The sequence below is a fragment of the Castor canadensis genome, chromosome 9 (genome assembly GCF_047511655.1).
Source record: "Castor canadensis chromosome 9, mCasCan1.hap1v2, whole genome shotgun sequence".
Lineage (NCBI taxonomy): Eukaryota > Metazoa > Chordata > Mammalia > Rodentia > Castoridae > Castor > Castor canadensis.
In genome coordinates, this window is record NC_133394.1 from 111,812,551 (window position 1) to 111,837,803 (window position 25,253).

The 25,253-nt window shown below is 37.8% G+C and overlaps 1 protein-coding gene across 7 annotated transcripts in view; it reads right to left on the reverse strand.

The window, feature by feature from the left end:
* Window positions 1-22,900, reverse strand: part of Exoc1 (exocyst complex component 1) — a 58,904-nt gene extending 36,004 nt beyond the window's left edge. For 2 of the 7 annotated variants that reach the window (XM_020172780.2, XM_074042204.1), the window contains exons 1-5: window positions 22,738-22,900; window positions 17,304-17,437; window positions 6,573-6,703; window positions 3,214-3,373; window positions 160-180 (exon numbers count right to left, since the gene is read on the reverse strand). In XM_020172780.2, coding sequence (XP_020028369.1) covers window positions 160-180; window positions 3,214-3,373; window positions 6,573-6,703; window positions 17,304-17,427 — 436 coding nt within the window. In that variant the 5' untranslated portion in view covers window positions 17,428-17,437; window positions 22,738-22,900. The remainder of the gene's footprint in view (window positions 1-159; window positions 181-3,213; window positions 3,374-6,572; window positions 6,704-17,303; window positions 17,438-22,737) is intronic. The other 5 variants (XM_020172782.2, XM_074042207.1, XM_020172783.2 and 2 more) reach the window with 3 other exon arrangements.
* Between the last annotated feature and the right edge of the window lie 2,353 nt (window positions 22,901-25,253).

The window sequence follows — 25,253 nt, forward strand, 5'->3', positions numbered from 1 at the left end:
AAAGCCAATAATGAATGCCACCATTAGTTTTACTACAACATGGATTTTGCAATAAATTTATCCTTATACACAACTTCATAAAATATACAACCAATAGTACATTAACAATGGCAAGTAATAAAAACATGGAATGGAATAAGAAGAAAAGGTGTTACGCACCTTCTGTAACTTTAGGCAGTTCTGGAGAGTAAAAAGGTATGAAAAAAGCAGAGGAAAGTAAGCACAGAATATTAGCTGGGTAGAAATACAGATATAAATTTTTTAAATACTACCCACATCTCATCTGAACCTCATGTTACATTAATTTCAAAAGACACCACAAAAGAAAGTACAAAATGGAAAGAAAGGTTCATAAGAAGCTTTTTCCAGGGTTCATTTTTCTTATTCATTTCTAATAGTGACTAAAAGTATATTTATTGTTCTATTTTCTTTGAGAAACAGTACTGACTAGTTCTTGGAGGCAAAAACTGGAAAACAAGATAATTTCCTGGGGATTATTTTTAGGTCAGTTGTGACTCATGCATTTAGAGTAGTTATTTTCACTCAAGGACCAAAGTTTTATCCGGACACTCCCCCACAAAGGATTAGTCACAAAACACTGTTGTGAAGGACGAAGCTTGAGGCATGTAAAAAGACACATGAGATAGCAGTACAGGCAGGCATTTAAGGATTCAAGTCAGAAATCGTTTAGAAACCTGGCACAAGTAAAAGAATGAAAAAGGTCAACAAAAATGTCACTCTACTTCAACCATTAACAAGTTCCTGGTTTTAAAAACCTTATTCTGTTGAAAAGCCCCACTTATTTAACTCAAACATTCAGCTGTCATCGATACAAGCTACCAATGTCACCACGCTAGCCTTAATAATCAGAAGAGTCTAAACTTACTTGGATGATTACTTAGCTCTTAAAAGGAGGTAGTAATAATTTTTTATTTGTTATCTGATGACATCCAAGGCCTAGAGACATTTGTTTTTAAGGGAATAAATGGCTGTGATGTCAAGGACCACTAAAACAAGTTTTTAGACATTAATAATGTGATCCCCTGAACACTAAACCAAAGCAATGGCTATTGATCTGTAGAAAGTGATCTTCAAAACGAGATCCTTAAGAATATTCTTGGTACTTTAAAAACTGATCTCAATTAGAGTTCATGTTCATAAACATGAAAAATGTCTACATTTTTGTTTTGTGGAAAATTAAATACTTAAAAAAAAAAAGACATCATTCTCAAAGACAGCAATACTCTTCTCATTGCTTTTGGTAATATTTCTTAATGAGGTAGACCAGAATATATATTTTTCTATATGGCTCTCCTAATGAAATATATTGGTTTAAAATATGTATTAGCTAATAAAATACATCTGGGAATACATGTTTGAAGACAGAAATGTTCTATCCTGAAATGGTAAAAATAAGTAAGAGCTATTCAAAGTAAAATAATCCAAAACTGAAGGCAAGAAAAATTACCATAAAGTTCTCAACACACTCAAGTGCCAGAACACTGGGGACTACTGTTGGTGAGAAGCCCAGTTCCTCTGGGGGAAGGAGCACAGGGTCTAACAGATGTGACTTGCTTCTGCCAGTTCCAGGCACCAAGGCTAAAGCCAGAAGCAAGCTCACCAATTAAGTGCTGGGAAAGAACACCACATTCAAGGAGAGGAAAGTTGATGGTCAAATAAAAAAAGGAGTAAGCAAAACAAAACAGAGACAGAGGCAAGTAACTAACTGAAGAGTTTGCTTCAAGCTAAGTATAAAATTGTTGAATATTGGCAATTTCAGATATTTCAACCTTTTTGAAAGAATCTAGAGGCTTTTATTGTTTAATGCTGACCTATAACTTAGGACAAATTGAATCTTTCTGTGTATTATATAACTTAGAACACATCTAAGTTTTTGGGGGGGTTTTTTGGTGGTTTGAACTCAAGGCCTAACACTTGCTAGACAGGCACTCTACCACTTTACCTACTCTGCCAGTCCTTTTTTGTGTAGAGTATTGAGATAGGGTCTCATGAACTATTTGCCCTGGCTGGCTTCAAAACTCTTGCATAGCTAGGATTATAGGCATGAGCTACCGCTTCAAGTTTTGTTTTGCTTTCTTTTTTCAAATGAAGAGCAACAACTCGATTTACCTGCATATTAGCTTATACTGTGGGTGTGGGTGTCTGTTTTAGCAGTATTGGGGTTTGAATTCAGGGCTTCGTGCTTGCTTAGCAGGTACTCTACCACTTGAGTCACATGACACGCACATGACACGCACATGACACCATGCTCAGTTTTTTCCCCTTGATGGAGTCTCGCAATTTTTTTTTTGCCTGGGTTGACCTGGAACCTTGATCTTCCAGATCTCAGTCTCCCAAGACACTAGGATTACAAGCATAAGCCTACTAGCACCCAATTCATAGTACCATTCTTGAAGATAGATGTATCAAAAATTTCTAATTAAGCTCATGTCTAATGATTTTATGCTGATAATACAACAGTAATAGCTAACATTTGTTAGCTATATTTTATATTACTGGCACTGCCTCATTATGTTTATATACTGAGAAATTTAATTCCTCATAAAACTTAAGAGGTACATACTATCTCTAGTTCTGAGATAAGGGAAACAAAAGAACAGAAATTAAGTAACTATGTGAAGTCAAATAGTTAATAGGTGGCAAAGCCAAAATCTGAACTCAAGCAGTGTAACTCCAGAGTTGTGTTCTTAAGTTACCTATACACTCTGTACAAAATTACTGCTATAAGGATATTCATCACAGATCTGTTTAAAATAAAGGAAGTTGGAAAATTAAAAATAAATGATTAAATAAATTATGGCATATCCATATAATGGAATACTATGGTGCTATTAAAAATAATGGCAGGGTAAGTATATAATGTAAAAAAAGTTCGTGATATATTACATGAAAAAGTATGTTAGAAAACAGAATGTAAATTTATTAAAAAGCATTTAAATATACGTAGGTTTATAAGTATTTGTATTTATTTTATTTGATGTATGTCTGTCCTACAATGAACAAGTATCATTTCTTCAATAAGAAAATACATTAAATTCCTTTTATGAAATACAGTAAACGAATATGCTAGTTACTATGAGTAATGTCAAATTATATATTCACTCAAAGATGCACTTGATTTTACATACATAAACATGTATGTAAAATCACATATATACCTTTACATATATATACCTTTTTAGTTAATTTTACCTTCCAAGAGCTGAGCGCTAACATTGACAAAATCAATTTTCTTCCGGAGGTATCGCTGATTCAACTTCCAAATGCATGAGATAAATGCATTCTTTTCAGCAGTGCTGCTGGCAACCCATTTATATATTTTTTCAAAATGTAAATCAAACTCAGGATTTTCCTGAAATAAAAACATATGAAAGATATTGTTTAATCAGATTATGGTTCATTGTTAATGAAAAATCTTTTTTTAAAGAATTGAGGCTATTCATTGGGAAAAAAGATCATTTAAAGCCAGCTAAATGACTTGGAGTGAAAGCTTCATAGAATTCTATTTATAGCAAAACCTTTGCCACCTAAAGAAACTGGATGAAAAACAACACTATTTTTTTCCTATGCCCTTTAAGTCTGAGTAAAAGTGTAGGCTGTCACCTAGTGGCTTTATTGCTCAGCTTCCTTAGTAACATGGCAATGGTTCTTCAGTTTGGTTCTTTTTTTTTTTTTTTTGTACTCAGGGCCTGTGCATAGGAGGCATAGCCTCTAGTTTCGATGATGCAGACCTATTTTTTCTTTTTAAATTGCCCATGACATTTTAGAGTTACATCTTTTTTTTGATAATGTGTTATTATTTGTAACTGGTAAGGAATATCAGTTTAATTATAACATATGAGAAAAAAATATAATCTACACACTGGTATACTTTTCAAGAACAAATGAGGTCAAAAGCAGGGGCTGCTCCTAATTGTTTTCTGTTTTGAAAATACAGAATTATTTCAGGTGACTCAAAAGCCAACTCTGTGGTTAGCCTTCAGGTTCTTTCAAGTGACAAAGAAATCAAACCAATCTGAAAGAATCCCACTATGCTTACTACATGTCTCTTAAATCACGTAAGAGAATAATTGCATGTGAGGCTTCTATTTCTTCCTTGACTATATAACTACTTGAGCATTAGATAGAAAACGAAAACAGATGAATGCATACTTTCCTTCACTTCCAAAATTAAAAAAAATAGGCTCAAATTCTCTACAGGGTAGATGGATAATAATTTAATATTATATTCATTTAATGCAATTATTTAGGGGGAACAAAATGTGAGTGCAGACCTTAGAGGTAAGGGAAATTTTTTAGGCTTCTATTTGATGAGTTGGGATATTTTAGATATCAGAACTTAACCTTCAGTATGACCAGTGGCCTAGAACTACTAATTAGTTCAACTTACAGCTTAATTAACAGAATTTAAGTGATAAAGGAATTGAAAACCTGAATTACAATGAAAAGGTAATTACTTTATTACTCATAAAAATATCTAAGATTATTGGCAACTAACATGAAACTTGATGGGAAATGATTTCTTCCCTGGGAATACTTCCCATAATGCCATAAAAGAGCTGAGTGCTCCAGTGGCAACATTCACACAAATCAATGTGTGATACTAAATGGCTAATGTCAGTCCATGTATAAAAATTTTATATTTTATATCCGCATATAGTATACACACACCAAGGTGCTTACACAAAATGAAAAAAATCCATTAAGCAAGTCAGCAAGCAGGCGTCAGCTTGGAGAAAGCATTCAAATAAGCATTCAGCAATGTTAGTGAGTTACGCAAGGCACCAGGGTCATGAAAAAACTAGTGAAGAGAAAAAGTCTTTTTAACCAAAGTGCATTTCTAATAAGCTCTTAATGTATTTTCTCTTAGACAGAAATCTGCCAAAAATATCTTTATTCAGTTACCCCCATAGTAATCATCATATTCACCATCATTTTGTACTTGGGTTTAAACTCAGGGCCTCATACTTGCTAGGTAGAAACTCTACCACTTGAACCACACCTCCAGGCCATTTTTGCTTTAGCTATTTTTCAGGAAGGGTCTTGCATTTTTGCCTGGAACCTGCTACAGACTACACTACTCACACAGCTGGGATCACAGGTGCTTGTTACCTGCCCAGCTTATTGTCTGAGATGGGGTGTTGATAACTTTTTTCCTGGGCTAGTCTTAAACTTTGATCCTCTCAATTTCTGCTTCCCACACAGCTAGGATTATAGGAGAGACTCATCACATTTGACCATAAAAGAAAGTATCTACTAATTTTCTTTCCAATCTCCTTCCCTTTCTTCTTCCTTCCCCCCTCTCTCCTTCCCTTCCTTTTTCAGCATTTTTCAAACTGTTTCCACATTCTACATTTTTCTAAAAACTGGGTGTGCCTTACAAAGAAAGCAAAGGCCTACTTTAACTAAAATACTTGAAGAAAAAGCATTATCTGCATTTGGAAGAAATCTGAATCATACAGAGAAGCAGAGTTCTCCTAAAATTGTTTTGCTTTTTTTTCTTCGTACTTGATTCAACTACCTGGCATTTTGTTCAGCTTTTTGATCCTCAGAGATTAACGCCAAGGTAAGAGTAAGACCAGAATTTTAACTCACCAGAGTGCTTTATGAATGTCTTTTTGTTTTGTTTTTTTACTTCTTTGTGTCTTTTTAATAAATGTGTGAGACTTACAGAGTTAAAGTGCACCTGGAGTTACATTAGGGTAAGCCTTGCTGTTAGTCCAACAGCAGCACAAGTGGACATGGTGAAAGTATTCTCTAGTGTTCTGGACATGCTTTTGGACTACAGAGGAAGATGAGGGGCAAGGCTAGAGAGGAGGAGGAGGAGGGGAAGCACCTAACTTACTCAGAGGAGCTCTACTTGATTTCTTTGGAAGCAGGGAATTGCTGTGAAAAGCCTCAAACTGCCAGGATGTATAGGTGGTCCTTTAATGTGATTATTACATTATTCAACTTCCTTGGAGTTTGAATTTAGCTTAAGTATAAAGTATAAGGTTTATATCTTTATCAATCTCATTATTTAAACTCCTCAAAATTCCACTCTCACATCCTTTACTTGAACCACAAATGTGAAAGCTGCAGCTCTGAAAGTCCAGCATGGCTGCCTCAGCCAATGACTCCATATTAGCTCATAAAGACTAACTAAGGAGATCACTTTGGCTGTAGTATACACAATCTTGAACCAGATTTTATCAAAACAATGAAGATTAAAAGGAGTCACATATTACTTTAAAATCCATATTAATTTATACCAAAATAAATACATAGTCAAGGTAACATCGCTCTAGCTTATATAGCTTATGCATAAACATAACTGTACTTTTAAAAAAGCAGAAAGAATGAAAAAACATACATATGTAATTATTTTTAGCAGTCTAAGAGTGGAAGGCCGGGTGAGGAAGTAGAAGGTTGAGTAATTTGTGTTAAGACTAATTCTCAGGTGGTAGACTGGTGGCTACAAAACAAGTTTAGGTCATCTTAGAATACATTAATGCTAAGTTATAAAATGAAAGGCACTTTCTGAACAAAGGTCAAAAATTAAGAACACATACTTTGATAGCATCTTTGGCATCTACCACAGCAAGGTCTCGAAGGGCCCAAGCAATTTGTCTTTTGTAGAAATCTCCTTTATCAGATTTCTTGACTTTGACCACCTTCACTTGAACAGGGCGTTCAGTTGTCACTGGTGAGCAAAACACACACTTTCATTAAAAAATTATTCAGTCACTCATTCTTCATTCACTCAAATATAGCCTTCAGGTGCTTGGTTCCTGATACCAGAACAGTGTAATGTTTCATAATTAATGTCTGAGTAATGCACAGAATCCTAAAGGAAGTATTAAAATCAGACTAGAGGGTAAGAGGCACATGCCTTGAGAAGTACAGCTTCAGACCAGTTTTAATGGAAGAGTGTGAGGTAATACTAAAGAATGAGTGACATATGTAAAACCAAAGCGGCTTGAGAGAGTGTAATGCCATTTCAAAGAATAGTTAAGTGGTTTAATAGATAGTATGTATAATAATAAGTGGATAGAAATGAAGTTACTACGAATCATAAAGGGTCTTCACCTGAGGTTGTGGAGGTTTGCTGTTAAGAAAATTTTAACTAGAAATGACATGCTCTAATTACTAGTTTCAAATAATTACTCTGGCACAGAATGGAGGATAGACTGGAAAGAATGTTAACACATTTGAAAAGTAAGTGTCTTTCCCTAAAAAGCTCTAAAAACTCCCTAAAAAATGTCATACCAAAATTGACTCATGAATAGAAAATAAGAGTTTATAACTATTTAAGAAATTGCATTGGTAAACAAAAATCTCCCATAATCTCCCAAGCTCACCCAAAAAACACTTTTACTGGTGTCTTTTGTCAAGCTTTCAAGGAATACATAACTCCAAACATGTACAACTTTTTGTGAGAGAAAAGGGAATGCTCCCAATTTATTTTATAACTTGGTAACAAAACCAAATAAAGGCAGAGTGAAGAAGAAAATTACTACCTCATGTAACTAGTGAACATGGATGCAAAATCTTAAAAATGAACAGAATATTGGAAAAAAAAGGTATTTATAAAAGATAATACTTCATTTCATCAAATCTAGCATGTACTCTTCTCACATTAAAAATCTCTGTATCCTAGTGCAGCCAAAAATAACTCTGAAACCAGGGTTTTAACAATCAATGGAGTATCCTATCATTTAGTAATATGAAAAATAATACCACTGTACATTATAATTGAGTTACGTTATTCCAAGAAGTCAATTTATCATTTGCAAAACCACATACAACTATTCACCATGTTAACAAATTTAATACAATGTGAAAAACCATTTGATGAAAGTCAATATTCATTCATAATTTGAAAAAAGGGGCAGGGGGTGAGGTAGGGGATGTAGCCCAGTGTTAGAGCATTTGCCTAGCATGAGTGAGGCCCTGGGCTCAATCCCCAACAATATACACAAACACACACACACACACACACACACACACACACACACACACACACAACTCCCCCCCCCAAAAAAAAGGAGGGAGAGAGAGAGAGAGAGAGAGAGAGAGAGAGAGAGAGAGAGAAACGTGTGAGGAGCCAGGAATAGAAGGAACTTCCTTAACATTGTAAAGAATAGCTACAAAAAACCTACAGCAAACATGATACCTAAAGACAAAATTACTCCCTTTGAGATCAAGACTTCATTGATGGGCCTAATTGACGAACTAAAGTAACAAACATAAGTGAAAGATATAAAGGAAGAAAGAAAAATTATCAGTACTTTCAAAGAGTCAACAGAAAAATTATTAAGAGTGAATGAGAAAATTAAGCAAGATTGATAGACAACCCTTTGAAGAATCAATTGGCTGGACATGGTAAGACACACCTGCAATCCTAGCACCCAAGAATCTGAGGCAGAAGGATCTAAGATCTAAGGATCTATACAGCCTGGGCTGAGTTCCAGATCATCATGGGTTGTCCAGCAAATTCCAGGCCTATGTTAATGCTAATAAGGACTATTATTCACAATAGTGTTAAAAACTAAACATAATAGTATAGATTGTCTAGGAATACATCCAACAACAAAGGTACAAAGCCTTTAGAGAAAACTATGAAACTTCATAGAAAGTCATTATAAAAGACTAGATAAATGAAACTATACCATGTTCATGGACATAAACATTCACTTCATGGACAAATGTAAGTTCTCTCCAAATTGAACTAGAGGTTCGAAATAATTTCAGTCAAAATTTCAACAAAAGCTGGAACTTGAAAAGTTAAATCTAAAATTTAGATGAAAGAGTAAAAAGCAAATAAAAACAGAATATAAGAGAGAAATCAGGAAGATTCCAAGATGGCGGCTAAAGGGAGGAAGCAGAAAGCGATCCTCCTATAGTGAAATCTTAGAGAGATGCTGGAGACACACTTTGCAGGCATAATCACTGAGAAGAGGCAAAACTCTGACCCCTCCACACCTCCAGCCCGCGCAGAGAATCTCCACTTCACGTTAAGCGGAGAAACAAGGAGGGCCCCTGGGCCGCCAGTCGCCCGCGCCCAGAAGGTTGGGAAGACACGGAAAAGTGAGCGTCGCAGTACCGCAGTACTCCCACAGACAAGCCTGGGCTGGACAGACTGACCCCACTCGGGGAAAAAGGAGAAACCGACTAATAAGCAATAAGAACAATAAAGACACAAGGGAAAGAGGGTGTGGAGCCCTGAGCGCCAAAGACTGGGGGAAGGGAATCCTTCCCGGAACTGTAAATAAACAAGCCAGGTGGGCAGGAGAGGCTCTGGTGGGAGTGGGGGTGCACACCCAGCAACCAGGAGCAGGAAAGCTTGTGAGAGTGGTGGAGGGAGGAAAACTCCATAGGAGAGGAGGGAAGACCCACTTCCCACATGAACTGTAAATAAACACCCAGGCCTGAGAAAGCCAGTGCAGTGTCACCTTTCCCAGTGTGCTTGGAAAGGGAAAAGCTTGTAGCAGAGGCTCACGCACAGGAGAACTCTGAGTAAACAAAGCCTGCAGGGCCAGGTGAGTGCTAAGCTCACCCCTGAGATCTGCATAAATAATGCCTCCAGCAACAGCAGGCTGACAGCAGCAGGCAGACAAGCCTCAGCCGCAGATACCATTCTCAGAACTGTCTCCAGACTCTTTTTTTTTCTTTTTCTCCTTACCTTTGATGAGAGAACAACCGATACACCTGCATGCTGAAAAACTTTCTGAAACTGTATTGCATTTGAACTTGGGACACTTGGTGGGGTTTTTTTTGTGTGTGTGTGTGTGTAGTTTTGTTCTACTTTATGCGTCCCCTTTGATGAGACAACTACGGAACCACTACTGAGGCACCATCTCCAGGATTGGAGACTGAGACGGACACCCAAATTATTAAGACTGAAACTTCATTGCATTTGAACTTGGAAGTTTTTTGGTTTTTTTCTTTTTTTTTTTTAATTTTCTATTTTTCATTTTATTTTAATTTATTTTTATATATAGATATTTCTTTCATTTACTTATTTTTTATTTTTATTCTTATCTTTTTTTTTATTTTTGATTTTCAATCCTCTCTGTCTCTCTAATGTCTGTTCACCTTACTGTCAATTAGTACACTAACGCTCCCTGTTTATACCTTTGAAACTTTCTTGTCTGATTCCCTGTTCTGTTTTCTCCTTCTTGTCTGCATATTTGTTTTTCCCTTTTCTTTAACTTCTTGCTTTCCATCTCCTCTCACCCTTCCATTTTAATATTACCATTGTTATTATTACAAGCTAGAAAATACTTAATTGCACACAGTACAGGGACAGTAACAACACCAAAGACAATGATGGGAAGACAGAAAAAACAGGGAAACCAGTTTCCTCACAGCAAAAAATTAGTACAGGATCCAGAGGGGAATGAAGAAAACAGGTACTCAGATCCAGACTCCAACAAAATGAAGATAAACTATGCCAAAGGACCCAATGAAGCCCATAAGAATAATTTAAAAGAAGACATACTACAGGTACTCAATGAGAATTTTATAGAGATGATACTGGATAGGGTCAACCAAAATGTACAGGAGACACTCAAGAAATTCCAAGACAACAAAAATGGAGAATTTGAAAAAGCACAAGAAGAAATAAAGGAAACCATAGAAGCACTATATAAACACCAAAGTGAAACAGAGAACACGATGAATAAATGGATAAATGAACTCAGGACAAAAATAGACAACATTAAACAGGAAACCACCCAGGATATGGAAAACCTCAGAAAAAAAGAACGAAACAGAACTGCAAAAGAAAACGGAAGGCCAATCCAGCAGAATAGAACAAACAGAAGACAGAATCTCAGAACTTGAAGATGAAATGGTAATTAAAGGAAAAACCAAAGAACTATTCATTAAACAACTCAAGACCTGTGAAAAGAAAATGCAAGAACTCACCGACTCCATCAAAAGACCAAACTTCAGAATCATGGGCATCGAAGAAGGAGAAGAGGTGCAAGCGAAAGGAATGCGTAATATATTCAACAAAATAATAACGGAAAATTTCCCAAATCTAGAGAAAGATATTCCCATACAGATGCAAGAGGCCTCCAGAACACCAAACAGACCAGATCAAAATAGAACTACCCCACGACATATCATCATTAAAACAAGTTCAGAAACTAGGGAAAGAATATTGAAGGCTGTAAGAGAGAAAAACCAAGTAACATACAAAGGTAAACCCATCAAAATCACAGCAGTCTTCTCAACAGAAACATTAAAAGCAAGAAGAGCTTGGGGTGAGATCTTCCAGGCACTGAATGAAAATAACTTCAACCCCAGGATACTCTACCCAGCAAAACTATCATTCAAAATAGATGGAGCAATAAAAGTCTTCCATGAAAAGCAGAAACTAAAACAATATGTGATCACAAAGCCACCACTACAAAAGATTCTGCAAGGGATTCTGCACACAGAAAGTGAAACCCAACTTAACCATGAAAAGACAGGCAGCACCAAACCACAGGAAAGAAAAAGCAAGACAGTAAAGAGTAACCTCAACTTAGGTACACACAATCAAACCTTCAAACAACTAAGACAACTAAATGACAGGAATCACCACACACCTATCAGTACTAACACTTAATGTTAACAGACTTAATTCACCCATCAATAGGTACCTCTTGACAAAATGGATTAAAAGGGAAGATCCAACAATTTGTTGTTTATAGGAGACCCATCTCACCGACAGAAATAAGGATAGGCTTAGGATGAAAGGCTGGAAGAAGATTTACCAAGCCAATGGCCCCCGAAAACAAGCAGGAGTAGCAATATTATCTCTGACAAAGCAGACTTCAAACATACATTGATCAAACAAAATAAAGAAGGACATTCCATACTAATAAAAGGGGAAATAGACCAAAAGGAAATAACAATCATCAACCTGTATGCACCCAATGTCAACACACCCAATTTCATCAAACATACCTTGAAAGACCCAAAAGCATATATTAACTCCAAATCAGTGGTTGTGGGAGACGTTAACACCCCATTATCATCAATAGATAGGTCATCCAAACAAAAAATCAATAAAGAAATCCAAGATCTAAAATATACAATAGATCAAATGGACATACTTGATGTCTACACAACATTTCATCCAACTTCTACACAATATACATTCTTCTCAGCAGCCCACAGAACCTTCTCCAAAACAGATCATATCCTAGGGCACAAAGCAAGCCTCAGCAAATATAAGAAAATAGAAAATATACCATGCATCCTATCTGATCACAATGCAGTAAAAGTAGAACTCAACAACAAAAGTAAAGACAAAAAACATGCAAACAGCTGGAAACTAAATAACTCATTACTTAATGAAAAATGGATCACTGATGAAATAAAAGAGGAAATTAAAAAGTTCCTGGAAGTCAATGAAAACTAAAACACAACCTACCGGAACCTATGGGACACAGCTAAGGCAGTCCTGAGAGGAAAGTTTATAGCCATGAGTGCATATATTAAAAAGACTGAAAGATCCCAAATCAATGACCTAAGGATACATCTCAAACTCCTAGAAAAAAAGAACAAGCAAATCCCAAAACAAATAGAAGGAGAGAAATAATAAAAATAAGAGCTGAAATCAATGAAGTAGAAACCAAAAAAACCATACAAAGAATTAATGAAACAAAAAGTTGGTTCTTTGAAAAAATAAACAAGATCAATAGACCTCTGGCAAACCTGACTAAAATGAGGAGAGAAAAATCCCAAATTAGTAGAATCAGAATGCAAAAGGGGAGATAACAACAAACACCATGGAAGTCTAGGAAATCATCAGAGACTACTTCGAGAACCTATATTCAAATAAATTTGAAAATCTTAAAGAAATGGACAGATTTCTAGATACATATGATCATCCAAAACTGAACCAAGAGGAAATTAATCACCTGAGTAGACCTATAACATAAAATGAAATTGAAGCAGCAATCAAGAGTCTCCCCCAAAAGAAAAGTGCAGGACCTGATGGATTCTTTGCTGAATTCTATCAGACCTTTAAAGAAGAACTGATACCAACCCTTCTTAAACTGTTCCCTGAAATAAAAAGGGAAGGAAAACTGCCAAACACATTTTATGAAGCCAGTATTACACTAATCCCAAAACCAGGCAAAGACACCTCCAAAAAGGAGAACTATAGGCCAATCTCCTTAATGAACATTGACGCAAAATTCCTCAACAAGATAATGGCAAACTGAATTCAACAAAACATCAAAAAGATTATTCACCACGACCAAGCAGGCTTCATCCCAGGGATGCAGGGGTGGTTTAATATACGAAAATCAATAAACATAATAAACCACATTAACAGAAGCAAAGACAAAAACCACTTGATCATCTCAATAGATGCAGAAAAAGCCTTTGGTAAGATCCAACACCATTTCATGATAAAAGCTCTAAGAAAACTAGGAATAGAAGGAAAGTACCTCAACATTATAAAAGCTATTTATGACAAACCTACGGCCAGCATTATACTTAATGGAGAAAAACTGAAACCATTCCCTCTAAAATCAGGAACCAGACAAGGATGCCCACTATCCCCACTCCTATTCAACATAGTACTGGAATTCCTAGCCAGAGCAATTAGGCAAGAAGAAGGAATAAAAGGAATACAAATAGGTAAAGAAATGGTCAAAATATCCCTATTTGCAGACACATGATCCTATACCTTAAAGACCCAAAAAACTTTACTCAGAAGCTTCCAGACATCATCAATAGATACAGCAAGGTAGCAGGATATAAAATCAACATAGAAAAATCATTAGCATTTCGATACACTAACAATGAGCAAGCTGAAAAAGAATGTATGAAAACAATTCCATTTACAATAGCCTCAAAAAAATTCAAATACCTAGGTGTAAACCTAACAAAAGATGTGAAAGACCTCTACTAGGAAAACTATACACTTTTGAAGAAAGAGATTGAGGAAGACTATAGAAAGTGGAGAGATCTCCCATGCTCATGGATTGGTAGAATCAGCATAGTAAAAATGTCTATACTCCCAAAAGTAATCTACATGTTTAATGCAATTCCCATCAAAATTCCAATGACATTCATTAAAGAGATTGAAAAATCTACCGTGAAATTTATATGGAAACACAAGAGGCCATGAATAGCCAAGGCAATACTCAGTCAAAAGAACAATGCTGGAGGTATCACGATACCTGACTTCAAACTATAGTACAAAGCAATAACAAGAAAAACAGCATAGTACTGGCACAAAAACAGACATGAAGACCAGTAGAACAGAATAGAGGGCACAGATATGAAGCCACACAACTATAACCAACTTGTCTTTGACAAAGGAGCTAAAAATATACGATGGAGAAATAGCAGCCTCTTCAACAAAAACTGCTGGGAAAACTGGTTAGCAGTCTGCAAAAAACTGAAACTAGATCCATGTATATTACCCTATACCAATATTAACTCAAAATGGATCAAGGATCTTAGTATCAGACCACAAACATACTCTGGAGTTAGTAGGGATAGGTAAGAACTTTCTCAACGAAACTCCAGCAGCACAGCAACTAAGAGATAGCATAGATAAATGGGACCTCATGAAGCTAAAAAGCTTCTGTTCATCAAAAGAAATGGTCTCTAAACTGAAGAGAACACCCACAGAGTGGAGAAAATATTTGCCAGCTACACATCGGACAAAGGACTGATAACCAGAATATATAGGGAACTTAAAAAACTAAATTCTCCCAAAACTAATGAACCAATAAAGAAATGGGCAAGTGAACTAAACAGAACTTTCTGAAAAGAAGAAATTCAAATGGCCAAAAAACAGATGAAAAAAAATGCTCACCATCTCTAGCAATAAAGGAAATGCAAATTAAAACCACACTAAGATTCCACCTCACCCCTGTTAGAACAGCCATCATCAGCAACACCACCAACAACAGGTGTTGGCGAGGATGGGGGGGAAAGGAACCCTCTTACACTGTTGGTGGGAATGTAAACTAGTACAAACACTCTGGAAAAATATTTGGAGGCTACTTAAAATGCTAAACATTGATCTACCATTTGATCCAGCAATACCACTCTTGGGGATATACCTAAAAGACCATGACACAGGTTACTCCAGAGGAACTGCACACCCATGTTTATTGCGGTACTATTCACAATAGCCAAGTTATGGAAACAGCCAAGATGATCCACCACTGACGAGTGGATTAAGAAAATGTGGTGTCTATACACAATGGAATTTTATGCAGCCATGAAGAAGAACAAAATGTTATCATTCGCTGGTAAATGGATGGAACTGGAGAACATCATTCTGAGTGAGGTTAGCCTGGCCCAAAAGACCAAAAATCATATGTTTTCCCTCATATGTGGACATGAGATCAAGGGCAAACACAACAATGGGATTGGACTTTGAGCACATGATAAAAGCGAGAGCACACAAGGGAGGGGTGAGGATAGGTAAGACACCTAAAAAATTAGCTAGCATTTGTTGCTCTTAACACAGAGAAACTAAAGCAGATACCTTAAAAGCAACTGAGGCCAATAGGAAAAGGGGACCAGGAACTAGAGAAAAGGTTAGATCAAAAAGAATTGAACTAGAAGGTAACACACACGCACAGGAAATCAATGTGAGTCAACTCCCTGTATAGCTATCCTTATCTCAACCAGCAAAAACCCTTGTTCCTTCCTATTATGGCTTATACTCTCTCTACAACAAAATTAGAGATAAGGGCAAAATAGTTTCTGCTGGATAGTGAGGGGGTGGGGGGGAGAGGGAGGGGCATAGTGGGTGGTAAGGGAGGGGGTGGGGGCAGGGGGGAGAAATGACCCAAGCCTTGTATGCACATATGAATAGTAAAATAAAAAAAAAATAAAGAAAGAAAAAAAAAAGAGAGAAATCAGAAACAGACATACACAGGTTACAGATGCAGACACAGGTAAAGACTAAAATGTGAAAGGCAAAATGATAAAACTTTTACAAGGTAATATAGAAGGGTATTTTTATGAGCGCATAAAAGATGAAAAAGGATGTAAAAAAGAGAAGTCATAAAGAATCAAATCAAATTTAGTTAAAATTATAAATTTCATTAAAAGGCATTATAAAAAGTGAAAAAAGCACAAACTGGGATGCATAGAATCTACAAAGTGTTATTATCCAGGTTATACAAAGAATTTGTACAAATCCATAAAAGGGCAGTCAACACGACAGAAAAGTGAGCAAAAGGCTTAAATAGGTAAATTTCATAAACAAAGAAACTAAATGGCTAAGAAATTCATGAAAAGCTGCTCACTGTCATTATTAAATTAGGGAAGTGCAATTTAAAACAACAATGAAATATGATTTTTTACTCCCACCAGGTTAGCAACAAGCAACAGTCTGTCAGAACCAACTGTGGACTAGGATGTAGAGAATACACACTACTGTGGGAGTGAAAATGTGAATTTCTTAAAAATAATTTGGAATTAGTGCAGAGCTGATCATTCACTTACATCTGACTCCACATTTCCACATCTAAGTTATCTACCCTAAAAAAAGTCTTGCTGTATACAGTAGGAGATAAAACCAAACACTCACAAAAGAGCCGTCTGAACAGCAAAACCAGGAAACAAACTTAATGTTTATCACTGGTAGGATGGGTACATGAACTATGGTACACCCACACAGTAGGACACACCTCAACCACAAATATGAAAGAACAAAATTCAAACTCATGACCATGAACACAACACTGAGTGGAAAAAAATCAGAAATAATATATGCATTATAATTCTATTTATTTAGAGTTCAAAGAAATGCAAACTAAACAATATGCTGTTTGAAATTGGAACCTATGCTTTGGGATAAAGAAAAACAAAGAAATGCCAACTACAATTGAGGGTATCAGATACCTCTTAGCGGATGAGAGGGGAACAGGGTAAGGAAAGGCACAGGACATACCAAAGACTGGAAGGAGCTCATGCTGAGTGCTGAGTACACGAGTGCTGTCTGTATGATTTGTCTTCACATCTTATGTATGGGTTATAGAATTTTTATACTAAACGACTAAAAATTAATTTGTTGGTCCAACAATTTCTCCAATTACAGACACAATGAGTTTTTTTTTTTTTTTTTTTTGACACAGGGTCTCACTATATAGCACAGGTTGGCCTGGAACTTGCTACACAGATTCCTCCTGTCTCAGCCTCAAGTGCTAGAATTACAGATGTGCACCACTAAGCTTGGCTGACAATATTTTTTTCAAAGAGGGAAATGTCCTCTAAGAAATAAAAGAATGCCAAACAAGTACTTTCTCTTACTCAGTACTCACCTGTGGCACATAAAAAACAGTTCTTTTTCTTTTTTCCTGCTTTGCAGACATTCACAATGCTCAGCAGGCGTTCATCATTTGGTGTAAAAATATCTCTCTGTAATGCATGCTTGATTGCTGTCATCCTTTCTCAGCTGAAAGAATTGAGGGTACAGACATTAAGCTCATTCTAAAAATAATTCCACCTTATATTGTTCCATTCATGATTCAAAATAATTTTGGCTAATAGGCATAGGAAAATGGTTTAATACATTGTATATCTACATCATAAAAATATAAAGCTGTAAATTTGGAAATGAAATTAGAGCACTCTAAAACCTTCAGGAGTGCTAAGTTCTCTCTCTCTCTCTCTCTCTCTCTCTCTCTCTCTCTCTCTCACACACACACACACACACACACACACTCACACTCATACACATAGATCTAAGGAAAAAAATTAAAGTGCAGGCTCAGTCTTCAAATATAATTTCCTATATAAGGAACACTTACAACTCACTAATAAGAAGACAAATAACCCAAATAGAAATTGAATAGAAGATCTAAATAGACATTTCCCCAAAGCAGATGGACAATTAGTCGGTAAGTACATGAAAAGAAGTTCAACATCATTTACCAGCAGTCAAAGGCAAATAAAAATCACAGTGAGACACCTACTACTTCACATCCACAGAATGTCTAAAACCAAAAGGACTCAGGGTAACGATTACAAGTGGTGATGAAGATGTGGAGAAAAAGAAACTCTCATGCACTGCTAGAGGGACTGTAAAACAGTGTGGCTGCTCTGGAAAACAGCTTAGCAGTTCCTCAAAAGATAAAAAAAATGGGGTTATAATTCAATCCAGCAATTCCACTTTCAGGAGAACTGAAAATATATCACCACACAAAAACTTGTACGTGAGTGTTCATAGCAGCATGACAGACATCCCTCAGGATCTGGGGGGACTGGTTCTAGGACCCAGATGGATACTGAAACCCTCAGATGCTCAAGTCCTTTATATAAAATACCATAGTATTTGCATATAACCTATGCTTTTTAAATAATCTCTAGATTTCTCATAATACCTAAAATAATGTAAATTTTATATAAATAGTTATACTGTACTGTTTAGGGGTACATCAAGAATGAAAATTCTGTACAAGTTCAGTACAAACACAAATTTTCCCCAAATCCAGTTTGTCATTGTTTGAATTGGTGGATGGCTAACCTGTGTATATGGAAGGCTAACTGTACTTGCAATAGCCAAAAATATCCATCAATGGATAGATGAGCGAAATATGGAACATGCACACAGTGGAACATTATTTGGCTATAAAAAAGGAATGGATATTGATACAGGGTATAACACTGATGAATCTTGAAAAACATCATGCTAAATGAAAGAAGCCAGACACAAAAGACCGTGTATCATATGATTCCACTTAAAAGAAATGTCTAGAGTGGGAAAAATCCAAAACAACAAAAGGTTAGTAGTTGCCAGGGGCTGGAGAGGAAGGAGGAAGTGAAAAGTGACCACTAATGGGGTATGGAGTTTCTTTTTAGGGTGATAAAAATGTTCTTGAATTAGATAGTGTGATGGCTGTAAAAACTTGTGAACACACTAAAACCATAAGTGAAACACTTGAAAAGGTGAATTTCATAAATGAATTATGTCTCAACAACAGATTTCCACTTACCTTTTTTTCTTCTCAGTATCTTCTTCAAACATCAACTTGAGTTAAAATATTTTAGCTCCCCAATTTTATTTTCATAAAAATAAACTCAAATAAAATAATTTTATGTTTGTGTATATATATATCACTATTTTCCAGTGCAAATGTGCAGTATTTCACTTATGTGTCTTGTCTAGGCATTAATCTCTCCTAATTATATCATTTCTTCCAATGGGAAAGGAAGAAATTATGAGTTACAATGATTTACAACACATTTCTACAGCTCAGTGACACTTTTGTAAACTAGGTCTCTTCTATATTCTACTTGATGTGTGAAGCATCTATACTCTGCTCCAACTCCAACAATTTCTTCTCTCACAATGATCCCATCTTCTCATTTCCACCCCTCTTTCATCTCACCCCAGCCTCCAGTCTTCTGACCTCCCCTTCCTTTCTATTCTCTTGGTCTACATAGACTCTCCAAGCCTAATTTATTTTCCAGCATAGCCTGGAGCCAGTGATCATCTCCTTACACCAACTCAATCCCCCTCAATTATTTTACCATTTGTAGCCCAGTTTTTCCTATTTTATCAATTTCCATAGAGTTGTATTTTTTCCCCCAATTCTCTTAGGCTATAGGTTACCTTTTAAAGCCACACATTCTTGGGAGGCTAAGGCAGGAGGATTGTAAATTTGAGGTCAGTCTGGTATACATATTGAGACCCTGTCTCAAAATAAACAAATACAAAATTTTTAAAAATTGCTGTGTGCCAGTGGCTCATGCCTGTAATCCTAGCTACTCAGGAGGCAGAGATCAGGAGGATGGTGATTCAAAGCCAGCCTAGGCAAATAGTTCTAAAAGAACTATTTGTAAAACCCTTCATAAAAATAGGGCTAGTGGAGTGGCTCAAGGTGAAGGACCTGAGTTCAAGACTTAGTACTGCAAAAAAACAAACAAAAACTAAAAAGCCATATTTGTATTACAAATATCTAAATTTACCTTTTTATGCTGCTCAGCATTCTTTAATACTTCTGTTTTTTTTCTTTTTAAGTTATTTTTCAGATAGAGCCTTCTGCTTTTTGCCCAGGCTGGCCTTGAATGATGATCCTCCTACTTCTACCTACAGCATAGCTTAGTCACCATACTTGACTTGTCCTTTAAGACAGGTCTTGTTAATACCCCCCCTCACACACTGGAGCTGGCTTCGAACCTGATCCTCCTATCTCCACCTCCCAAGTAGTTGAGATTACAGACATGAGCCACCATGCCCTGCTAACACTTCCTTTGATGATTCCTTTTCCCATACCTTATAGCTATTGTTGCAAATCCTTATTACTTTCCATGAGTCCCCAACTCTAGTGTCAGCCTCCTCCCTCTCTAGAAAAGACATCACTACCTATCCTGCAGAAAATAAAGATATCAGGAAGCAATTCTCCCCAATTGCTTTCTTCTTCACCTTCATCCATCCGAACCTCCATTCTGACTATTACAAAGTAAATTACTAATGCCTTAACAGGGTCTAAGGTCTAGACGCTATGTTAAAGCTCTATTCCATCCTTTGCCCAAGCCATAGTGGACAGTGGTTGCTTTACTTTTATCTCTAGGCTTCTGTTCATGCAACTTCCTTTTTCTGGAACTCCTCTCGGTGGAAAATTCCAACTCATTCCTCAAGCTCCTGCCAAAATGTTGCCTTTTCTGTGGAACAGTCCCCTCCCCCCAGAAAACTCTGTTTCTACTCGTCTACATTTTTCCCCTGTACAGCATTTATGAGCAGCATTTTCTAGCTTGCATTTTCTAGTTGCATTCTTTCCTCCATTAAACCTACTTCTTTTTAGGGAAGGACTGTATCTTATTCACCTTTGTACTCCTAATACTTGCCAAAAGGCACATAGTAGGTATTTAATAAATGTTTAAATGAACAAACAAGATAGCATTACAGTAACACAACAGGTGTAGTTCCCTCCAGAGTTCCCCTGTCCAACTTTCACATCTATAAGCAAATGTCCAGATTCTAAATGTCTTTTTTGATACCTCTGCCATTGTCAACATGGAATTTGTTACATAATCTGTGACTTCCTCCCATGTACATATAATGTAATCTTTCTTTCTGTTTCCACTGCCAGCACACTAACCAAGGTTTATATCAACTTTATGTGATAGCATCTGGTTATCTCTTTGCAAACTTCCACAACCCTGAAATATTTTTTTGCACAGTACTGAGGTTTGAACTCAGCACCTCAAACTTGCTAGGCAGGCACTCTACCACTTGAGCCACACCCCCCAGACCTTTTTGTTTCAGTTATTTTTCAGCTAGGGACTTACATTTTTTTGCCTGGCTGGCCTGGATTGTGATCCTTCAGCTCTTTACTTCCCAAGTAGCTAGGATTACAGGTATGGATCACTGCCCCTACCCCCCTTTTAGTTAAAACAATTTTCAACACACCACACCAGGATGCCCTTGCTTAACATTTTCCTAAGGTTCCCAAACAGCAACCTTCCACTCAAAGCACTCTGTTCATTTTGGGCTTTAAATCTTTGCTTAGGCACTTTTCTATGCAGGAAATATTATCTCCTCCTTATCCAAATCCTAATCACATTTTCCAGTTTATATGAAGTTGATTCAATAAAGCTCTTAATTCAAATTGATCTTGCCTCTAAGTTTCTATAGCTCTCACTGCATTTATGAAACAATCAAGAACTCGCCGTCTAATTGGTTCATGAGATCATAAGGTCCTGTATGGCTCTCCACAGCCCTCTTTAAAGAGTGAAGGGAAACAGAGGGAGGAGAGAGATGCTCTGCTATAGTCTTGTGTTTTTAGTAGGTACTTAACAAATACCTCTTCAGGTAACCTGAACTGAACAGTAAAAGCTGATCAAATGAACGGGAAATCGTGGCTAACGTTTAGCACACCAGTTTCTCTTTAGTTAAAACAACTGAGTGCAGGGTTAAGTGGTAAAACAAGAGAGGACTGGACATACCTCACAAAGGAGTTAGGCAAAATGAAAAGCAGTATGTGACCATTCACCCACTCAGCAAACACTGATGTCTGCCAGGCTCTACTCTGCGTCATAGTGCAGAACGGTACATAAAAGTTCGTGAAGACATGAAGACCCGTGCTTCCATGGCATTGACAGCCTTTGGGTCTAGTAATTAACTTTCCAATCTTTACAATACTTTCTGTACCTCAGTAAAGAAATCAGTAGTGGTCCTCTAAAATTCATTTCCAGATCTCAAACCCCACGCCCGACCACGCTGCAGAGGCAGCTAGCCACTGCATTCAGTCTATGCTGGTTGGTGTTTCCTTAAACTCAGTAGGGCCATCACACTGCGTGGGTGCGTGTGTGGGGTGGGCTGTAAAGACACCTTATCCAGAAAACTGCACAGGGGCAGGGACATGCAGACAGACTCAGAAGAGCACGTTGTTCTGGGCAAAGGGAAGACAAATCACGCACTCCTCTCCTAGCCCACGCCAAAGGCACCAATAAAATCTGGACCCGATAGGTGGAACCATGGAGGGGACGCCCGAGGAATGCCCTTCCATCTCTGCATTCTCCTAAATTTCAGGACAGCCAGAGATGGAAGATGCCACCGGACTTTGCACCTCACGTAGACAGGCGGGGAAGGAGATGTGGGCTTAATCACCAAAGGAGCGGTTGGTGCTCAACAACCCGACGCGGAAGAAGCATAGGGACTGAGGGGCCGCCTCCGACACTGGTGCCCTCCGGTCCGCTCGTCAGTCCGCCGCCGCCGGGACTACCGTGCAGCCGCGGCCGCAAGCTTACCGCAAGGCCGGGCCGAGCCCGGCTGTGCCAAGGCGGCTCTTCCAAGACCGAGAGCGGATGGGGCTGGGGTGGCGACCACTAGTAGGTTGTGCCCTTCATTGAAGCGGCGAACGGGAAGCAGCCATTCCTTCACCACTTCCTGTATCCGGGCACGTGACAAACTCCGCGCCGGAAGTTGGCCCTATAGAGAAGGAAGTAGAGGCGGTGGGGAAAGGGAGCGACCAATAGACGTGGAGGGGGCGGGGCTCCACCGGGCGTGGAGAGGCGGGGCCGGGTCGCGCTGGGGGGGAGAGTGTCCAGGAACTTCGGGCGCACCAAGGAATTTGGGGATTTGCTTCTGTGTGTGTATTTCCATTCTTTAGAAGCATTCATTCTGATATTTGCGGCAATTCGTTTAAAAAGAGAGCTGATAATATGTTTTGTTTTTTTATAAAAGTTTTGTTAACTCTAGATCCTTGCGACTTAAAAGCTTGGAGAGTTGAAATAAGTTAAATCAGAGTTTCTGGCCTGGCAGAGTGTGGGGGCGAGAGGCCTAGATATCAGCACTTTTAATGTCTTCGCAGATTATTCTAATACTCAGCTAAAGTCTAGAGCCATGGTTCTTATGATCTTGTCAAGCAGTGCCTCACAGACTAGCTGGTTAGATGTCATTTGAGGGCTTTTAGAAAATACAACCTCTCGTCTCACATCATATCTAATTTACTGAACCAGAATCTAGGTCCTAAGATGATGCTTATACATACTGAAGTTTGAGAGGCATAGATAATGCCATTATTGCTGGCTTCAGAGACAGATTATTCATTTGTTCCACATTCCTGGCACCTGTTTTTATGCCAGGCACTTGGATTCCAGGTACAAAGGTGATTCAAGCGTTAATTCTACCCTGAAGGAGTTCACAACTGGTAGGACTAGGCAAGGGGAATGCAAAAGAGGGAGTAACTCATTTATTTGCCAGTGATGGATTCACTGAGAAAGTGCCAGGGTTGTGCCAAGAATATTTCACTGTTTAGCTGATAGAATTTGTGAAAAATTAGCAGAACTAGTAGGGAACTGCTTGTTACTGAGATTAATAATGCTCTAGACAAGGCTACTTGGAATGTTTTTCACTTTCATTTTTTGATTTCCCTTTTTAGAGCAGTGTCTAGTCCCAGTCATTGTAAATACGCCTTAGGTCCTTTCTCCCATCCAAGTACTAACCAGACCTGACCCTGCTTAGCTTCCAAGATCAGAAGAGATCGGGCGTGTTCAGGGTGGTATGGCTGTAGACTCCTTAGGTCCTTTCTGCTAAGTCCTGGAATGCTTACTGTGGACACTTTGTATGACAATTGTGTGTGCTTTTTTTTTTCCATCCTAGTTTATTTATCTGCATATTGCAGTCCTCAAAGTTGAAAACTGAATTGCATTTCAGAAGTCTAGACCTTTTCCCCTGAACTTAGATAGTGTGTACCTGCTATCCCACCTCTCACATTTTCAGTTGGATGGCTCATAGACATCTATCTACACCTTATGTGTCCAAAATTTGATTCTCCTTTCTCTCCTCCACTCCTGGATTCTCCTGGAAATGAGGCTTATTTGCAGTAATTTGTTTGAGGATTTGATCCCAGGAAACAAAAGTGAGGGAAGAAGAAGGAAATGAAACATAGAAGAGGGAGAGTCAATCAAAGGAGGAGTTAATGAGTTGGTCATCACCACGTTTGAATGTTTCCTAAATTCCTTAAAACCTCCTAAAAGGCTTTATGAAATGATTCTCAGAACTTGTCCGTGGCAGAAATAATGGAGTAAACATTTATGAATCAGCTCCTGCCCCTCTTTGATCAAAGGTTAATACCCCTGGGCATTAACTAATCCATAGTTTCAAAATGCACAATTGTGAATTTCAGGCTTATGTCCACATCAAAGATGTGCTGAGAGGAGCGGTGCTGTTTCTTTGCACTTACCAAAAACTCTCATCCTGCTCAGAGCAGGTTGTTGTTGAAATAAGAGGCTGAAGGGATTGCAAGTGGTAAGAGAAAATGTGTAGAAAGACATGGACACAAAAGCTGTCCACTTCAGACCACCCCTTGCACCATTCTGATCTGCTCATGCCCTCCATTAAGCTCAGTCCTTCACATGGGTCCTTTCAAGATGATGGACAGTCACCATCTCTGCAAGGAATAACTATAATAGAGTTAGTGGAATAACTAACTCAGTTTCCACTAATGCCCTTATGTTAAGACCATACTTGCAGTCATTAACTCCTTCCTCCAGTAACCATGGTAAGTTTCACCATTGGCTAACACATCAGCTGATGTAGGTTGTTTCTATTGTGAAGTAACCTGGTGCTTCCACCTTGTTCTATAAGACTCTTGGTTGCTACAATTGCCTGTTCAACTTATCCCAGGGTACAGAGCCACCCAAATAAGGCTAGATGAATTCCTTTGATTCCAGATAAATTCCTCCCTACTGCTGCTGTGTAACAACAATCCCAGATGCTTTTGCTAATCACAGTTCATTACTCCCAGGAGCGTAGTAACCTC